Source organism: Camponotus floridanus, unplaced genomic scaffold (assembly GCF_003227725.1).
Source record: "Camponotus floridanus strain SB8 unplaced genomic scaffold, Cflo_v7.5 scaffold1, whole genome shotgun sequence".
Classification (NCBI taxonomy): Eukaryota; Metazoa; Arthropoda; class Insecta; order Hymenoptera; family Formicidae; genus Camponotus; species Camponotus floridanus.
This window is the reverse complement of record NW_020229214.1, coordinates 2,877,934-2,899,806: the sequence shown is the minus strand read 5'-3', so window position 1 is coordinate 2,899,806 and position 21,873 is coordinate 2,877,934. Positions and strand designations below refer to the sequence as shown.

The following is a 21,873-nucleotide window of genomic DNA, read 5'->3' as shown; positions in this document are numbered from 1 at the left end:
TCTCTATTTAAAAATAAAATGGCTGACACTGCTTCATACTGACAGTGTAATCCGTTTTTAAATTTAATACGATTTGTAATGTCGTAATGATTGAAGAGACATAAAATAGGATTTGTTTTATTATCAATCTACAAACGTTGAAATGAAAAAACTTGTATAATCATGCATATACATCACTCATTCTATAAAATTTTGTTTTTATATTTGTGCAAAGTGAATATATTCTTATCAATAGATTTCACAAATGGAATATAACTGTGATTCACATTTACTTAACTAAAATAAACAAATAGATCGAATAATATCATGTAAAATATATTATTAATAATATGACATAGTTAATTTACATATATATATATATATATATATATATATATATATATATATGTAGTCTGTGCATATAACTTTCTATTTATTCTATTTATATATTTATCTATCTTTCTATTTATTCATGACGTACTTGCTAAATATCTATTTTACGTCACACATATGTATAATATCATGACTCGAAGATCAATTTTTTTTCGGACCTTTTATCTTTATCCGGTTCTCTGCGCTGCGCAGTCATAAATGCTCATGCGTCTTATAAAGCTAATTATGCATTTCCCGCTTCATCGTACGAGAGAGATAGAGCGGTATTAAAATGAGCAGCGCACAGTTGACTAGTTTCGAGAGAATGGAAGCAAAAACGGGCAAGACTTCGTGCTTTCACGAAATCTCTTATTAAAATAAGACGAAGGGATCAAGAGCTGCGCCACGAGGTAGCACGAATAAGGTAAATAAGAGAGGTAAAGACAGGCCTGTGCCCAAGTGATGCAAAAGTACGACATGTTTTTATCATTTAATTTTGCAGACAAAAGGTCCCGGCTCTTTCTTACCAGAAGAGAGGTTCATATTCTAAAGAAAGCTTTTCGCTTAGACGTTATCTCCTTCATTTGCTTCAGCTAATTAAGAAACACCCTGTGAGATTAGAGATAGAATTTCTTTTGTTTCAGGTACAAAAGATTGTGGTAAGCTAGAACAACCAGCCATTTTCTCAGACTATCGTAGGCATGTTGATGTATTTGCAAAAACGTACATTTATCTATTTTCGAATAATATAATATCATAATTCAAACGATTGTCGATTTAATTTAAAATGTAAAAGTTCAAATTATATATATTCGTAAAATTTAATTTACTATTTTTCCAGTTCATGTTCTGAAAATATCAGAAACATATAATGAGATAGAAACATAATTGAATAATCCAAGATACAAATTATCAGAACAAATTGAATCAATGCATATGCATGATTTATTTTATTTTCTTATGCATGATTTATTTTATTTTCTTATGCAATAAAAGAAATCTGTAATTTATTAATAGTTAGCAAAAATGATATATATATAATATCATTAAAATTTTTATTTCATAAAAATAAATATTTCTACGGATGAACTCGTATGCGTAATAGATACGTGCACCGAGCATTATCATATTATATTATGTTGTAATGAAAAAATAATACATATAATAACGTGTAATTTCCTATTATGAATAATTTTGTATAAAATTGGTCTCAGAGACTACATTTTTAAAAACATATTTCCAATATTTCAATATTTTCAATATTTTAAAACACATAATAAATTATTTAAATATATTTTAAAATATTATATATAATGTAAAGTATATTTTCTCTAATTAATTATATCATTATTTATATATTTCTTCTTAATTATTAAAAAAGATTATGAATTAAAAATTACAAACAAAAGTTTCTTTAAAGAAAATAAGTAAAAAAAGAATTCGGTTGAATATTAAATTGCTTATAGCACGTTGTATTATAGTAAACCACGTTGTTGTAAAATACGATTTTTAAAAGCAATATGAATATTTTACAAGAGAATATTTTACAAGAGAATATTATACAAAAATATTTATTTTCCAGAACATACTGACTGTAATACATGGATGTGTGGTCGGAACAATATTATAAACACAAAGTGAGCAGAGCTCTTATATTAGGCTTGGCAATTCTTTTGCAGAAAAAATTTCCATGGTAAAGTCTATGGAATCAGAGGAAGTATGGGTAAAGGCTGTTGAGAGGGTGGCGGACTAGGAATAGGGGAAAGCGACGGAAGCACCTGGACAGACTCGCATGAAAGTTTAAACCGATGTTTTACGATGGCTTTTTGTTTCACGTGTTTTATTGAACAGAGAGCGGATATTCACGTCAATCTCGCTCTCTTGCAATCCGCGAGGAGCTGTGGAGAATACAGTCCCCTCTCTTTCGTTTTCTCGTTCACCCTATCATTTCTCTCTCTCTCTCTCTCTCTCTCTCTCTCTCTCTTTCTTTTCTCCAGCTCATATGTTATTTTCTTCTTCATTTCTCATTTTTTCCCTATTTTCATATATCCTCATTGGTTCCATACTTCTCATTTCAATCTTTTACACCTTATTAATTTTCACTGAACTTTCAGTATAATTCAAGAATATACAAAATGCACGCACGGCAAAGACCAACGAATTCTTTAAAATTTTAACACCATTTAGGTACCATAATAGTTTTTCTTGCAAAAGAATTATCTAACACAGAGTTCTACCTTTTACGAACATTTAATGCTCACAATATTCAAATTATTAATTATTGCAAGTAAATGTATATGTCTTACATTAAGGATTCTAAATATAATATAAGAAACTTGATATATTTTTAAATAAGCATTTTCTAAAAAATACTAAAGGTGAATATGCTTTAACACATAAAATTCGATTTCAGAAGCTTTTGATAAAGCGGTGTTAAAATGTGTTGCAGTTTCTCATAATTAAATTGTCTGATGTAAATGAGACCATTTAGAAATAACACGGTGGGTAAGTAAAGCAATTTAAAATGCAATGTACATTGTAAAATCGACATAAAGAGTAGAAAGCGCGAAATTAAAATAAAACTACTACCGCTCTTTGATGTTACAATCGATTATACTTATTTCAATTTTATTAGCGATAGTCGTAATATATAATGAGACAAAATATCTCTTCATTATTAATTTAAGTATCTCCAAATAGATAATTATAATGAGATATTTTGCATTACACACACAGCGATAATCTGACTTGCGAAGTTTATGTCCCAACTCTTAACGATATCATATTGTGCGTCTGACAGAAAAAAGATAATGGCTAGGAACTTTCTTAGCCTTTTTAAACTTTTCGTTTGCCCAGGTGGAAAACTCGTAAATCGATAGTCCCAAAGGAAACCAGAGCATTGGATCCCGCACTGCGACATACACATCGAAACAACCGTTCCGTGCCGATACTTTATCGCGAATGATATATATAGCTTAAAACACGCATGATTTATTCTTATGTTCAAAAATTATCAGTACTGTTTCCCGCAGCTTGATATATGCTACTTATTTTGCAAGACCTATATTATCGGCAAGTGTTATCGATTTTTAAAAGAAGTAATGTATATGCGATTGCGTTGTTAAGTCGAGTCCACCCACAACTGATGGGAAATCAGTCACGCGATGGTCTTTTACAACTTTGCGTTATTAAGTGGCGCTTACGAGACGATTACATACATCTACGTGTCAATTTTGGTAGTAATCTAAATTACAACCAAATGGTTACATTGCATTGACTCTTGCAATTTGCAAGCAATCATGAATTTTACAGATATCATAAGATCAAGAAATAATAATAACTTTTCGCGGAACTACCAGTAGCTATCTGTTAATTTGATCCATGAGTATATTATACGATTTTATTTCTTTACAGAAAGCAAACGACTAAGAATCAATTGTAACAAAAGACTGGATCACTCGCAATAATTGAACTATAATCTCTACAATTGTTATTTTACATAAAAGTAAACCAAATAAAAAGATCGGCGAAATAAATTTTGAAATTATACAAGTAATTAAAAATTAAAATTACTACAAATTGCCATATCAACTGTCTCTCTTTTTTATTTTTTATTTGTATATTTCTTGCTCTTTCTTTCTCTGTGATTTAAATTGTAAATATTTGATTTTTTAATTATGAAATATAATTGTAAAGATAATACATACATCATTGCAAAAAGAAATACGACGTACACAGCATCCCAATTAGAATATTCGAAAAGAGTACAAGAATCCGTTGTGAAACATGCGAGACCAATATCCTTATGTAAGGAAAGGATTACATGGCAGGATCCATGGCATGTGAATACGTGTCGTCGTGCACAAAGGTGCCGGTTGGTGCACGCGGTTTACATACACGTATGCCACAAGAGAAGAGAGACGAAGAAGAGATTTTTGGGAAAGACACCAAGGCGAAGACGTCTCGAAGCTCTCTCTGTACAGCCTTCGAACCGAAAGAATGTAATTACTAAGGGGATCAAAGTCAGAGAAACGACGTTCGTGACCCGTCTGTGCCGGTTTCATCGTCGTCGTCGTCCTGACGCGGAATTTAAATATCGACGGAAGTATTCGGCGTTTGACTCCCGTAACTGCTGCATTCGCCACCTTTTCCCCTCGACGCTGCCACTCAAAGACTCGTTCACTGGTGTCGCCTTTTCTTCGTGCGGCTGCTAAAGGGCAAGAGAAGAACAAGAGAAAGAGAGAGAAAGAAAAAGAGAAAGAGAGAGAAAGCCCAAGAAAGAAACAAAGAAGTTATCCACTGTCAGCATCTTTCTGGAAAAAGGCTGTTAAAAGTACATGCGAATGTTTTAAAGTTCTCGCCTTGGCTTGTCTTGCTTCCTTGTTCTCTAAGTCTCGTTAAAGAAAGGTATGTTCAAGAGATCCTTAACAAACTTGAAGAGATCTGTCATTTCGGATAAATATATCAACGACATTTTATTAATGTACTGTACTAATAAATAATTATATATAGTAAATTTGAGTGACATCAATATATAAATAGTTATAAATAATTTCACTCAATATAAACAATTCTCTTTTTTTGATGAATAAATTATAAAATGAGCAATAATTTCACTCAATATAAACAATTCTCTTTTTTGATGAATAAATTATAAAATGAGCAATGTCATATAAATATATAACATTGTAAAATATTTATAGTGAAATATTTTTTACATTTTTTTTTAAATATAGCGTGATCAAAAATTTCTTGATAAATAATATATCTCATTTTTATCTGTATCTAATGCACAAATATTTAAGTTGTTTTTACAAGTCATTAAAATTTAAAATATACAAATCTGTTTGTCATAATTTCTTAAAAAAACATGTATATTATGTAGAAATTCAAATTTATTTATTACATTTTCTCTTATTTTTCCTAAAAATTAGAAAATTCAAAGTGTTCTTGCATAATCAGATAACTATCACTTTGCAGCTTAAATGTGAAATAAAATTATATAATAATATGGTACATATGGTATTATATTCTAAAGAATAAACGTAATCGATTCAAAAGATCTTAAATTTTTTTCTATGGAAATATAACAGATCAATTCTATGCTGCTTAATATTTCTGATATAATATCTTCGATATTGTAACGTCATTTACAATGTTATGAATCACGATATAAAGTTATATAAATTTTCAAACCTGTCCAAGAAGCATAACTTCTATATATGATATATACGATACGATTTCTATAATTATGTCATATTACAAGAAAAACCGCTATCTTTGCACTATAATTGATTATATGGTTTTAATAGAAAAGTTTACCTTTAAAAGCTTTAAAAGTCATAAAGAGAAGAATGAAAATTTAATAGTGTATTTAATTGATAGCAATGACAGAACAAACTAAAGACAATACTTTTCTCGTTGCACTACTTTGATAATTTCTCGTACACACAGAAGAATTTTCTTTCTGGCTATATTTTGCTATCATAGTTTGAAAGCTTTTAGTTTACTACCATTTATTATTATCTGATAAAATATTTCGTTTATGTTCAAATAAATTGAAGTCGATCAACTAAAGTTAAACAGAATTTCCAAATTCAATTCCCCGAGACACAGTTCTTGGGTAAACTTATTTTTGTTCCTTGACTTCAGCCAAGCAATAAATGACGATATATGCATTCTATCGGGCTTTAAACATACAAGCGAAGAAATCCCACAGCAATCTTGATTCGCAAACAGTTTCCTATTCATATATATTTTACATGTTCAAAGCATGATAGAAGAAATAGTATCTTACAGATATATGGAAAAATTCTGCAGTGTCAAATATATTAAAATAAAAAGAATATCAAAAAAACACATGCCAAATATGTAAAAAAATATTCAAACTTATATTTGACAAATAGAAATTTTAAAAAGAATAATAAATAAAATATTTTATTATATTTATATAAGTATATACCTGACGTTATTTTACTTTTTCAGAAAATATTTTCTTATAAAAAATAATTCATATAAAAAATTGTCCGCGATTAAGCATCCAATAAAAAATTTCTTGTGTCTCTATTGAATTTTTAGTTATTGAATTTTTAGTTAAAGATCAGGAAAGGATAGAAAAATTTTATTATGGTAGATATTAAATTTTTGTTTGCGATCATAAGATATTATGATCTTTTATTAGATATGTAAATTGTTTATGCATTTAAATATTTTGAAATATTATATTTATGTTCAGATTATAATAGTCTATCCTCTATCCATTTTGTTAACGAATATCGAATCACTTATGACTCATATCTTAAAACTGTTTTAATTGTGTAAACTCATATAATCAAAACCAATATTTTATATCTTACACTTAATTAATATGTATAAGTAATATTTATTTTTATTTTAAAAATATTCTTACTTTTAAATTATTACACGTATACAAAGAATAAGAAATTTATACATATAATAAATTTAAAATTCAATATAAAAGTTCCTAAAATACATAGAAAAAAATTTTGCTTCGAGTTAATCGATTCAAAATTTGCTATGCATGTAACTCTTATTGTTATATAAAAATTAAAGTAACGGATTTATGATATATGTCATATATTTTTATCTATGTTTGTGTAACATTTATATATTGTTTCTAACGCGATACGTATATTATATATTTAAGACACATCATTTGAGATACAATTTCCACACAGATCCATTACCTCATAATAAAATAAAAGCTTTACCACTTACCGATCGATGCGTAACAGCGGAGTTGACGGCATTGAAGCTCAATGGAGGTCGATCTGTAACATAAAAATAGAAGATCCAAATTGTAGCAGCGCTCACAAATAATTAATATTTCAAAAAAATATTATCTGTATCTATTAAATTTTATATTTGATGCGATAAGAAAATATTTAACAAAATAATTTTATAAATTTTAAAAAAACTCTACTAATAATTCTATATAAAGGCTATAAAGTAAAAACTTTTATACAGAATTATAGTTTTTTTTATAAAAGTTTTTTTCTAATCATTTGTTATGTAAATCATCTAAAAGAAAACTAAATGATGTATTAACGATGTAATTCAAATTGCGCATACATGATGAATATAAATAATTAATATATAAATAATAATTTATTCATCTCAGAATTGCTCCATCGGCGCTCGATATCTTCTATAGAAGACCTGCTTCTTGTTTCAAGTTGTCAGAGTCCAAAGTTCATTGACTTACACGCACAACAGTTTAAATCATGCATTCCCGCTTGGATGCGTGACAATTTAAACAATATTCCTAATATTTAAACGCACGACATTTTGCATGACACATTAAAAACTGACAATGCAATATTTTGGGTATTTAGCTTCCCCTTCAGAATAAACCTTCCAGATATTAACCTTCTACGTCAAGATGTACCTTTTTAGGCTTATATTACATTATTTTATAATATAATGTATAATTCGTAATTTATTATATAATTGAAAGATTATACCTACATCTACAATTTAACAAAAATGTGTGATGTGTGTGAATAAATATATAAATTAAAATTAAAAATAAATATTCACGGATTATAATATTCGAGAATATAAATAGTTAGATTTGCCGATTATTTATATGATAGATCAATCAAATAATTATTGCAATAAATAACAATGTTACATAAGAAAATGAACGCTAATAACATAAAGTAAATTAATTTATTGTTACAGAATATAATAATATAATACAAAATAAATTCATATTAAATATTCTGTTTCTTGAATTTCGAATTAATTATTAATTAAATAATTTATGTGATACTATTTTTTTATTATTTTAATGTGTTTAATTTAATTACTGTTGCAATTTATGTTTTATTACACAAACTCAATTTGAGTGACAAATTATATTTGACAAAAAACTTAAAGCAACAGAAATATATTTGATTTTAAGTTTGTAACAAAACAATTTATAATTTTTTTGTAATTTTACAACATAATTTTTATAAAATAATTTTATAATTTTTATATCGGTTTAATTCTTACTTGAAATAATAAATAATTTTGCGGCATATGCGCTTTGATAAAGATATATTATCGCGATACAATTACATGTTGTTTATTAAAAGTTAATTAAACGTTAATTATAATAATCATAGCGAATTATATTTTCCGATATTTGTCGCAATCGCGTTCCGAACAGGAACTCGAATATACGAAGCGTCTCGCACCACTACTTTACTCGAGTACCGTCACGCAAATTATAATAAAGCTGCAGCATATAAATAATATGCGCTATAGGCTGAATACTACATTATTGTTAATTTTGTTATTGCAATATTTTATGCGTATCATGATATATATCATATATATATATATATATATATATATATATATATATATATATATACGAAAAATATACTATATTTCTTGAATTATATATTTGTTAAGAAATAATTATTATTTGCAATAAAATAATAATTTGCAATTTTTCTCATGTTGTTTCGATTTGTAATAAATCAAGAAATTGCGACGAAACGCATGTATATATGCGTATGTATATGTTTGTATAATTATATGATATTATATATATAATATTACATATATATACATATGTATACATAATAATATAAATTATTGTTCAACATTTTTGCCCTTATATTCAGTCTCAATTTGATAGTTTGAGATACAGATGTTCTATTGACAAAGACTATGTAATTCATGTGACTCGTATGTCTATATAACACGATTACGCGCCTCCGTTTGTAATATCCACGATCTCCATTTGTAAAATCCTCTCTCACATTCTTTTTAATTTGATGAATAGCAACTTCGCACAGAGAAAATTAACGTACCGGTGCGCTAAGATTTGCAATACTCATAATTGCACATTTCTTCGCGCATCTCATGGATGTCGTTGTTATAACTACTTGTTTATCAAGAAGTGAGAAAAATATATATCTAAATACTATGTAATGTTAAAGATCTTTTGATTGTAAATAATTTGAACCTGATCCTTGAGCAAATTAATGAAATAGAATTATTTTCTGAGAAAAGATGTTTTAGATGAAATACACGAAATGTTTCATTAAAATTATAAAAAGTCAAAAGATTTAAAATAATGTGTCACTTGATCCCTATTGCCATTTGAAATTTTTGAAGGAAAGCTACTCCAACAAGTTGAATTATCGCACTCATATCTCTCTTGAAAACGAAATTCACATTTGGCATTTTCTGCAAAAATTAATCTGCCATAAACAAAACAAACAAAGTGAAAACTTTTCACATAAACACTCTATATCTGCAGGTGTAAAATTATAAAATTACATAATGTAAATGTCAATGATTCTCAAACAATTTAAATATATCCCGTGCATTATATAATACATGGATTCAGAAAATACATTTCTCGGACGGAATAAACATTCGCTACTCCGACTGCGTATGCACGTGGAGCGACTCTCAGGCCACGTGTTTAGAATGTTTCACGAGACGAAGAGCCACTTGAAGAGGAACACATTCCATAGAACGGGTGTTCACGAGACGAGAGGCTTCCGCCAAAAGCTTGCACCAGCCTTCTCGCTAAACCTTAGCGAACGCGTACATGCTTTCTGTCAGGAATGCCTAGCGCATCGTTCGTCGTCGAGCTACTGGAGCAACTATGGCCAAACTGCGTTTTACACGGGTCACCAAGAGTGTAACATGCAAAATTCACTCGATGAAAGGGGATTTGCGTTTAAGGCCATTTCCTGATGTCTGCCTCGTTCGTTGTATACGATCCATTTTAGTATGTCTGATTAAAAAGTTCAAAAGTATGTAATAAAATATATGGCACTTATTTTTTATAACACTTGAACAGACTGATCTTCAGGTAAATCTCAAAAGACATCAAAATGTTATAAACTTTATAAAATAAATACGTAAAAAGTCGCATAAAAAATCATGTTAGCGTATCTTAACTTTATGCCGTCTAAACTAATGTATCTAAACTTTAAAACAACTTTAGCATCTGATGAATTGCATTTTCTAGTAAGTCATAAATATTCAATTACATTTATAGTAATTTCTTAGAGAACAAATTGCTTCTGCTTCTATATCATTTAGGATCAAACAATCTTTGAAATTTAGGTTTAGGTTGACGCATAACTTACGCATCGAGGGATACGCTAGTGAAAAGTAATACACGGAGATTGATCTTTTATTATTTAAGCTATGGTTGATCTCGGATATGCATGGAATGCATATCCGAGATATTTACCGGTGACCTATTATACAACCAATGTTTCCCTAAAGGGCGATTGTAAATTTCTCTGTAAAATGAAGGTTTTGTTAAACAAAATTTCGTTATTATTCTCCTGCATACCATGTTACCCGATGAAAATACATACCGAAATATACATGTGGAGATAATAAGTAAAATATTGCTTAAATAAATTTTATCATTTCATTTTTAATTTACTTTACAAACGTTATTATAATATAAAAAACGTTAAAAATTATCTGATTTAGATGCTAAATAATATTTTAATATATTGTCGTAATAAAAAAAAATATTTTTTGTTTTCAAAATAAAACTTTCGCTGATCGTTTTATTAAAGATTTCGATCAAAATAGTCTATGTTATTGGCAATAGAAATATTGCATGCATGTAGAAATGCATACATTCATAAACATCGTTTTTGTAACAATGTTTGCTCTATATCGCTTTATCAGACTTATCAAATTTTATAAACGCTACACATCCATATCGATGTCTATAACACAGCTAAATTTTCAGTGTTTCGTTTACCATTGCATCATGGCGATCGCTGCCAGGCATTTAAAAGATTATTTGAAATCATGTAGCAATTACATACTCGCGAAAGGGAATACAAAAACGACGATTACCACGTTTGGCATTCAATTAAATATACGACAGACAGGTTTGTAATTCACAAACACATCAAGAAGGCGCTTAAATCATCGCTTGCGCATAAAACAGAATCGATAATCGAATAATTATCGAAATAACATGAAAGCTTTAAGAGAATTTATGTACGAGATCTATAGTGTGACACCATTTAGAATTACCTAATAATATAATTAAAGAATAAAATAAATTAATAGTCTTACACAGATTTATATTGAGCCTTTTCAAAAACTTTTGAAATCAAAAAAATTTTAGTTTGATCAAAGTCTCAAATTTTTTATTCTCTTATACTTTATACGTATAACTTTCTTTCATATTTTATCCTCTCTCGGCCATTGTACTGTCCATTTGACATCACATCTATAATCGTGATTCTCGCATTCAAATGTACTCCGACAAAAGGCAGACGGACTCGCGGCGGCGGACAAACCGAAGCCACTTCAGCCCTCAAGATAGCAAGGCTAAGCGGGCTAAGGTTGTATACGCGGCAGCGGTAATATATAATAAGATATGAACGGAGGGTATGCGGAATAATCATATATCATAGGTTAGTGCGGTGTGGCAAAATATTCCTCCATCTACGCAGAGAAGTGTGCGCCCGCTCGTGCAACAACGGTATCACCATCACAATGACTACGTCGCTTTCGCATAAACACATGCAAAGACTAACCTAGGAGGGAGGCTCTCCTTCCATTCTCATCGTTCCTCACCTTCTACCTCTATCTATCTATGTCTTTTATTCTTTTTCTTCCTCCATTTCGTGTATATTGCCTATTCGACCGCCGACTAAAACTCCGCCACGGTGTACACGTATGCGGCAAACACCCGCATTCGAAACAAACGCTCGTGCGGCCTTGTGCACGAGGGATTTGGTGCTGTTCCCCTAACTTTTCGAGCAAGAAAGCCGGAAGGAAACTTCGCGTACGCGCACGAGCGACACTGTCCGTGTGGGGTAAACGGTTTGGTCAATGAATAAATAGAAAACCAGGGGAAAACTTGACGTACTAAAACGCTTCTCTGGATCTCGTAGCATACACGTGTACCTGGGGATGCAGCTGTAATCACGGAACTGTCCGACGCAGTAACATAGAGCGTACTACCGTTGACTTATAGCCAATGTGAATAAAAAGATAAATATGGGTGTATCTAGAGGCAATTTCGTAAACGTGTATAATAGAATCGATAAAAAATTTCAACTCCACTTAAAATTTCAAAATTCAAAATTCAAATATATAATGTATTATTTCAAATGCAATAAGTAGTTTTATACTCATTAGTTTCTCCCGATATTTTCATTAAGTAAAGTTTTCCGACACACAAGTATAATTACTTGTAAAGTTCTGCATTATTCATTGTACAATCTATATTAATGTAGTTATATAGCTGTGTGATGAATCTCGCTAAGATATCAAAGATATGAACTTTGCGATAAAAGTGCTGTTTAAGAATTAAAACGCATAAAGCAACAAAATCGCACGTTTCTCATGGCAACTAAATCTCGGTAGAGAGATATATGTACACAGTAAATATATTTTTTTCGCAAGAGATAATACTGCAGGGTATCTTTAAGATTTTATATTATGTACATGCACATGTACAATATATCACATAGATATAAACACAAATTTTTTTAAAAAGAAAATTGGAAAGTTTTTTCTTAGAAGTTGCAAATATATACAATCACATTAGAAAACAAGTATCTATTATAAGATTATTGAAATTGTGTAATATACAACGAAATTATATATGTAATAATATATCTGACACAATAAAAAAAGTATAGTATATATCGCAATATGCATTGTAAGAAGTAAATAATATTTTGTTATAATTAAATATCATTTACATATAAATATAAATATTCAAAATATTTTAATTTTTATATATCTTATTTTTATATATCTAGACAGAAAAATAAAAAAATGAAATAATAAATTCGCGTATATATGCGCATAAATAAAAAATTCAGCAAATAAATGAACAATAATCATTTTAGAAAATAAATTTTTATGCATTTATCTTTCTTATTATAGACAACTAATATAAAATATATTAATAAGATAAAAATATCTAACAAAATAAGTATAATTTGGTGTTTCTATCATCAATCAAATAAATATAAAAATATTTTATTAAATAAATAATTAAACGTGTAAATAATTAATTATAAGATTATTTGCAGATTTTAAATTTTTAATAATAAAAATATAACAGAAACTAAAATTGTATAGTGGAATAAAGAAATCCGCCTATCCAATTATGAAAACTAAAACTTACAAGTAAACAAAACAATAAAAACGAAATGGAAAAATCTTGAAAACTCTCTACAGAATAGTATTGCAACAGTTTTGTCTTAAAATCGCGTATTCTTCGTTTTTACATCTTTATTCATTTTCAGAATCAGCTTTCTGCAGTATCTGCTTTTATAAAATTTTTTTATTATTTCACAAGAAACAAGCAATATAGGAACTAACATAATAAAATGAGAAATTATAATTAATGAGTTATAATAATTGATTATATAGTACATGGTATACAATATATATATATATATATATATATATATATATATATTGTATGTATATATGTATATATTTTATATAGATATATTATTTGATTCATGAAACAATAATGCAAACTCTCTTTTATTCAAATTATTTAGATAATAATTATTTTAAAAACAGAGAACAATTCTGTTTTTCATTATTTTATGTATATTATCGAATATATAAATTTGTAATTTATAACTATATTTATTTATAATATATATATATATATATATATATATATATATATATATAAATTTGTAATTTATAACTATATTTATTTATAATTGTATTAATTATATAATAATTATTATCATATATAAAATAATAATAATTTTATTATAAATAATAATAGATTTAAAAGAGAAAATATTACGTTCGATAATATACATAAAATAATGAAAAACAGAATTGTTCTCTTTTTTCAAAATAATTATTATCTAGATAATTTGAATAAAAGAGAGTTTGCGTTATTGTTTCATGAATCAAATAATCATGATGTAATCATGATGGAATTGGGAAAATGATTGTTAAGATTACTTGATCTATCATCTACATATTTATGAGCGTTTGCATTGATTAGGATAACTCATAAATTGTCACTGAAGCATACAGTATCGATTTCATATACAATCAGCATAATCAATTAATAATAGACAAATTGAAATTCAAGCACTATCGAAACCATAGCGGTTATTGCGGTCGTACCGAAAGTGACGTCATTATAAATCAATTTTCTGCTTACAATGTCTCGACGGAAAATCGATTGTTCTAACTGTCGTAATGTGCAAATGTACGATTTATTTGTTTTTGTTCCTATTACGGTTAATTAGTAATTAACATAATACGCGAATTATCGACCCGCCATTACTCTCAATATCGTTTTTCCTCATCTTTCGTAACAGCTATTAAATGATAACACATACATATATGTTTTATAGTCATTTAATTAAAATACTATTAAAATACATACACAGAATTAAAAAAAAAATATTCAACTTTGTAAATTATTTCTTTCTATATGTTATACTTTAATTTAATGAGTGTTGAATATTGAAATTGCGTTTTTCTCTATTAAAATTTAAAAAAATAAAATCTTATAATTATCATAAAATGCATTCTATAAAATTGGGCTGGTATGTAAATCGAGGATAGATTTTAAATTTATATAACTATAAATTTTTAAATGTAACAATATTATAGATATACAATGAACTACCATCATTTAATTCCCCTGTATTTCATTGACACATAATTTTCCAAGAACGAAAGATGTTGTAAAAGAAAATTAAAGATATTCTCTTCGCAAAATGAAACAGAACGTAAAAAAAAGTTATCTTCCAGAAAGAAGTGATTTGCAATATTAAACGAGATTCTGCAAGAACACTGGAGTTTTTTCGCATAAAATAGTTGTCGCACGTGTTCGCGCGATGGTAAAAAGAATCAATTAAATCGAAACTAAAAACGAGCAAGATTAATATACCTCGAATGTTCGAAGTACCGATATTTACAACGCAATTAACGATTAAGCCGACACGGAGGATTGTCACAAGGCTTACTAAAGACCCTGTTTGTAAGTATGCGTCTCGTACGTGTACGCGCGGAAAGTAAGCGAATGTTCCGTAAATTTCTTACGATAGCATTTCCGTGACTTATTACCGCAGCAGGCGAGAAACGTTAGTGGTGCCGCGTCGACTAATGGCGCCATGTGGCTGGAAAATAAGAAGGCATAAGTAAGAAAACGTTACAAATCCACCCCACCGTACTGGTCGCCGCGTCGGCCATAACGTTAAACGACAATATAAGACCGGTGGCCCTTCGTCATGCGAAGGTCCGAAACGGCCTTACCCCATTAAATGTACTTATATAAGATACCACTGGTCGGTGGGTAGCCAACTGTACATCAATCACGATAATAGGACAATAAATATCTGACCGGCAGACGACTGCACGGCTAAGGTCAAAAGTGCAGCAGCTTGCAATTTCTGCCCGATTTCCTGCCGATGCTCGCTCGCAATAACTCAACTTTCACATCTGTAATATGTAATCGTTCTCCTATTGCGATCTAAGCCTTGCATTAAAGTGCCACGTTGATCCATTTCGCGTTTCTTTTTAATGTCGAAATACGCAATACTCTATGCGATATTGTACGCGACAGTTCGATAGTTTGCAGATAAAAGATTTGTCGTTTTTCATGTATAGATTCTGTATGTGTATGTGTGTAAAAGACAAAATAAATCTCGCATTTGGCCAATCAAAAAATTTCTCGATTTTGTTTATACAGTGATATAAAGATGATCAAAAATTTTAATTATTTTTCATTAACTTTATTCGTACGTCAATATCGACACGTTTCATTATAAAATCGTAATATCAGAATTATTTGAAGTTTCTGTTACGAGAAAAACATGCAGTGTAAAATGATAAAATAATTAAATGTATTTTTTTTTGTTCACTCATTACATTTTAATTTTATTGTTAGTAATTCAATTCCTATTTTTAATTTCTTCCATTTCACTGTTATTTATTATTATAATGTAGTTACATATTTTGTTTTTATCAAGCTTTTCTTTTATCGTATATTTTAATTATAATTTTATTATATAGATAAAAAAATGCCGAATATATCTCATTTATTTTTTTTAAACAACATTTATATATATATATATATATATATATATATAATTATTATTATTAATTTACTTAAAGTATCAAAATTAATGATCAAATGATCAAAATTATAAAATTTTTTAATACTTCTTAAATTTGATTGATTTTAGCTTTGTAACAAAGATACACCACACACATTCTAATTTATTAAATAATATGTTCTTAAATAATATATTCTTATTATTCACAATATGTACAAATAATCTATCACAATATGTACTAATAATTCTTATTATTCACAATATGTACAAATATATTTAAATATTTATAATAAAAACGATATTCTCTATTTATTAAATGTAAAACTAAAAATAAAACTAGGATAATTCATTGTTGTAAAGACTCTATAAATATTAATCAAATTTAAGAAATCTTAAAAAAAATTTATGATTGATCAAACAGACGGGAAAATTCATAAAGCTTGCGCATATGCGATTACATACACAGGCGTACATAGTATTGATGATAGCTCATTCCAAACGGCAGCCGAAATGCAGGGTCGATCTCATTTCGCGAGCAGGTTATTTAAAACGTAAGTTTAGATATACGCGTGAGGTAATACGAGGGTGGTATATCGGACGAAAACTTCACCCTTTAATATATAAATATGGCGAAAGGTGGTGGCTCCGCAGCATAAGGCGCGTATGCATTAACTGTTCAAAACTACGACATGTAAACTTGCTTTCCTCCTATATAAACCATAAAACAACGGGCTCTGGACCGGTAGACGACCTCGCGTAGCCCAGGCTAACTATTAAAAGTTGCAAATTGCTGCAGACACACTGCGGGCCCCGTGTTCGCATACCGACCGTCTTGGGCACTCGCACGCGCGTTCGTCCTGTCCTAACTTACTTACCAGACTTACTCGTGCGCGCTTCCTTACTTATATAGTCACTCGCTTACTTACTTATTCCCCCGCTTCCTATTCCTTATCCTCCGCACTTTTCCGCGCCGCGGTTTTTTCTCCGGTTAACATTACTTGTTCCCGTCATTCCCTTTTTCTGAAATGACTAGTCCAGCAAAAATCCTGAGAAGAGATATAGTAGAGCATTGAAATAATAAGACAGCAGAAGCATTTTTTACCGTCTTCGTTAGGCTGCACCTTGCAATTTTATTCTTTTTCTCTGACATATTTATAACTAACAAAACTATAAGAAATAATTCATATTCATATTAGTATATAATAGACAATAATGTCATTTATTTAACTTCTGTACGTATACTGATATCCGATATCTATACTATCTGACAGACTATTTGCTACGGTTAGTTTACCGTTTAGTTGTGGCGTCCCAATGCCGCGTTCCCAAATATATTTTGTAAAATAGTTTACGATGCGCGGCTGGCTGATAATCGTACAAAGCATCGCACGTGGGCGTAAATGCTTTATCAAGCGAGACGGAGTATTTTGCCTCTGTTCGTACATTTCTCTATAATTCGGTTCAATTATCATTATATCGATTTTAGAGATGTGCATTTAGCATCAGCGTGCAAATGCGGGTTCGCGAAATTACGAAAAATATGTCTGTTTGGAGACGTAAATCCCACGAATAGTTAAATCAGACAGACCAAATCATAATAATCTATATTGTGATAATTTTAGTGTATGTATAATTTATAAACACACACACATCTCTAATAATGAATTTTTCTTTTTCCTCTATTCCGTAATGAAACTTTTTTATTATACATATACCGGTAACTGCAAACTGTTAATTACATCTGACTGCACCATATCAACTTCATGCATTGTTAAAACTGCTTTCAAACATTATTAATAGAAAAGCAATAAATTCATCGATTTAAACAATACATTCGCATTTGCATATTAAAAGACACTTTTAATATAAAACTTTGTGCATTATAATATTTTACAAGGCATCTTATTATTATTTTAATTCAAAAAAATATATGCAATTTTATAAATTTTGTTTAATTGAATATAATTTCTGATATTTTAATGAATTATATTCATCAATTGTTTCAAGTATTATAGAATATAATTAATAAAAACGTGTCCAAATTAAAATATAAAAATACAAAATATTCATAGTACGAATATATGTATGGTTTTCATTAAAATAACATCATCAGTCTAAATTTACTGCGTTTTCAAATGCTTTTCTATTTTAGCCTATATGTGCCAATTTCATAAACTCTCATAATCTAGAAGAGTTAAATAGCAGTCCAAGGCTGCACGAAGGACGCCGAGAGTCGGCTGTGCCAACGACCAAGAAAATGAAAAGTAACGATTCAATATCAACGCTACGCGGGTTGCGTGTACCAAATTAACACGTACTGATATGGCCAATGTATCGTCCACGTTGGCGACACCATTCTTCCATTAATCCAGTCTATATTTTCTGCATATCGTGCACGTGACTTTTTATTATTCGTCTACTTTGGCAGTAACATTTTACTATTTCCTGCTTATATCATGCTCGTGAAATCTATCACTATTGATCGACAATATGATGTAAAAAAATGGAATCACGGTTAAAGCATTTCAAAGTGATTTTAAATTTAATAATTTATACATAGATAAAAAATGAGAAATGTATGCTTAATATTATTAACAGCAAAACTATTTTAATGATGGGTAACATTATATTTTTTCAATAACAGAAAATCTTATATTAAAATAAGAATTTTTTAGACTGAACAAATGATACAGCTAGTTATCATATGTTTTTAGGATATTTTTTCCCGAAGTTTTATTAATTGCCAATAACATTTTAAAAAAGACATATTGCATATAGAATTGTCTAAAACAACAATGCTATTTTGTAAATAAAATCAATGGATTTTTATCATTCGTAGGATATTTTTTTAAACATTTTGATAAAGAGAGATAACAAATCAATGATGAATGTGTATTGATAGATGTTTTGATAATTAGCCGTTGGTATTTTGCAAACATCTCGTACATCGCAAAATTCAATACGGCAAAACTTATTCCGCGACTCGTTCATGCATCTCGCAGCGTTTACGTGTCTTCATTTTTTCCCGGGACGCGATCGGTTCCAACGAAATGACTTTTACTATCTATCGAATATCTGCGACGCCACGAGCCGGTATACGACGATGCATAAAGAATCCAGTTTACGGCATCTGTTAGGACTCGACGATACCCGACACGTCCCATTTCCGCCGCCCGACATCTTCTCCAAAGTGAAACCACTTCCTCGCTACCGGAATCTGCAGATCCGATTTAGAAGTAATGTGTGATCGATTCTTCTAAGTTTGTCTACGGAATTTCTTGTAGCTTTAAAAATCAATAGCAATGCAGGAATAAAAATAATTTAAAAATAACCGTAATAACTTCATAACTTGATGGCTTCAATAAACATCATTTAATATGATACATATTTATGATCAAAAAGTTAATCATCACTTTATTAATTACTTTGGAATTAAATTGAACTTACTTTGACTATTTTAAATTTATTTAATTAAAAAAATAATTTTTTTTCCTTTTCTTTCTTGCTATAAATAAGTGCATTTTTATCAGCGTTTTATAAATTAAATAAGCAAAACTTACACGAGATGTTGATATAAAGATTAAATTATTAATTATCAAAAAATTATCCTTAACTATAAAAAAAATTATAAATGTATAAATTTGAGCCGGATTGTAATCAACAACGATTTAACGTTAATTTTCCTACATATATATATGTATATATATATTTCTTTTAAACTTGAAAAATGTTTCTCTTTTGCATTATTATATAACACGTTAAATCCATTTTCTTCTTTTTAAATGTTTCAGGAGATGAAAGTTAACTGGGCGACGTCACCGGGTAACCAACCAAAGCAGGACACGAGCAGTAAGTACACCCAATTTTCAGATTTTCGTCTTTTCACGGAAAAAAATATTTAACATCGTGCGTTTTACCTTTGACCCTATACTTGCTTGACTTGTAGGATTTGCACACTAATTATACAGAATAGAGAATTATTTTACAAGAGAATTTTTAAAGCCATTTTTTGTTGCAAAGCAAATTGGATTTTTGATAAATTATACAATGTCTATTATGTAAAAATGTTAGGAAATTTTCATTAAATAATAATATATTAACCTTCCAACAAATGCTCAAATTATAAATCTACACATTTCTGTATTAATCTATTTATAATTTCTATATTAATTATAATATTCTATATTAATTTTTATATTAATCTATTTATAATGTTAACGAAACCTAATAATGTTAATAAACAGTAATAATATATTTACGAAAAATTTCTAATAGAAATTTATTATTATGTTCGATTATAATCATTCGATTATAATGGAGTATTATAGTTTATTTATTATCATTATATTTTTTATTTTACATTAGTATTGATCTCTCGATTTTATTTATTAAAAAAATACACGTATTATTAATGCATACTATCTATAAAATATATGCGTCTTTATAAAATGCACTTATTTTATAAATCGTGATTAAATCGTTATTATTTCTATAACGTGTAACACGTAATTTTGTAATACATAGTTTTATAAATCAATTATTTGTAAATGCTAAAATGGTTTGCAACTGTAATTCAATTCTGCTGAATGTTCATTGAAATTTAAAAGTACAAATATTAGTACTGTTGCAGTAACTATATTATATTCTGGAAAACATTTCAAATTTGCTTATCTTTCTTATTTTATTATTACTTCAATTTGTAATTGCTCGATGAAGCAACGATTTATATATCAATCTTGCAAGAAGATATTTATTTTACGTATAAAATGTTTTATATGCGTGCTTTTATAAAACCTTTATCATATTTTCTCTTTTAATGATTATTTCACAAAGCCCATTATCGTGGAATAAAGATTAAACTAATTTACACAGACTGGAATAAAATAATTCAATACCAGTGACATTAAATTAATATTTTACTAAAAAAGCATTTATTAAATACATCGTTAATAACATTGTTCTTGATTCCACGTAACTACAATTACTCGCATGTTTAATTGAATCGAATGTTTAATGTGAATTGATATTCAAAATTCTTATTAACTATTATTAACATTAGTAACGAAAATTTTTATGTACAGATTTTAATGTACAATACAATTTCACTTAAGAAATTGAAATAAAAATAGTTTATTAAATGCTACGATATTACATTACTATTATTATTACGATATTACTATTATTTGATTGTATTAATTTTATTTCAAATTGTTGATAACACATCAGAAGAGAAAAAAAGAAGAAAAGCCTGTTGAGATTTATAGGTAATTGTATAAGTAAAATACAAACGTGTTGTTTTGGGTAGTATCTAAATTCATATATATCCATGTATATAGCAGTGCCAGTTTCGCGGATCGTCACGATCCGACAAGCCATTATAGTTTCTGTATTCGATACAACGTGTTAGAAATAGATTTTCCAGCATCTCGTGGCACTGAATAGT

General features: G+C 28.7%; 1 protein-coding gene across 5 annotated transcripts in view; it reads left to right on the top strand.

Moving 5' to 3' along the window:
- LOC105250434 (nucleolysin TIAR) overlaps window positions 1-21,873 on the top strand; it is a 403,479-nt gene that overhangs the window by 156,642 nt on the left and 224,964 nt on the right. For all 5 annotated transcript variants that reach the window (XM_025407453.1, XM_011256527.3, XM_011256528.3 and 2 more), the window contains exon 3: window positions 20,222-20,279. In XM_025407453.1, coding sequence (XP_025263238.1) covers window positions 20,222-20,279 — 58 coding nt within the window. The remainder of the gene's footprint in view (window positions 1-20,221; window positions 20,280-21,873) is intronic.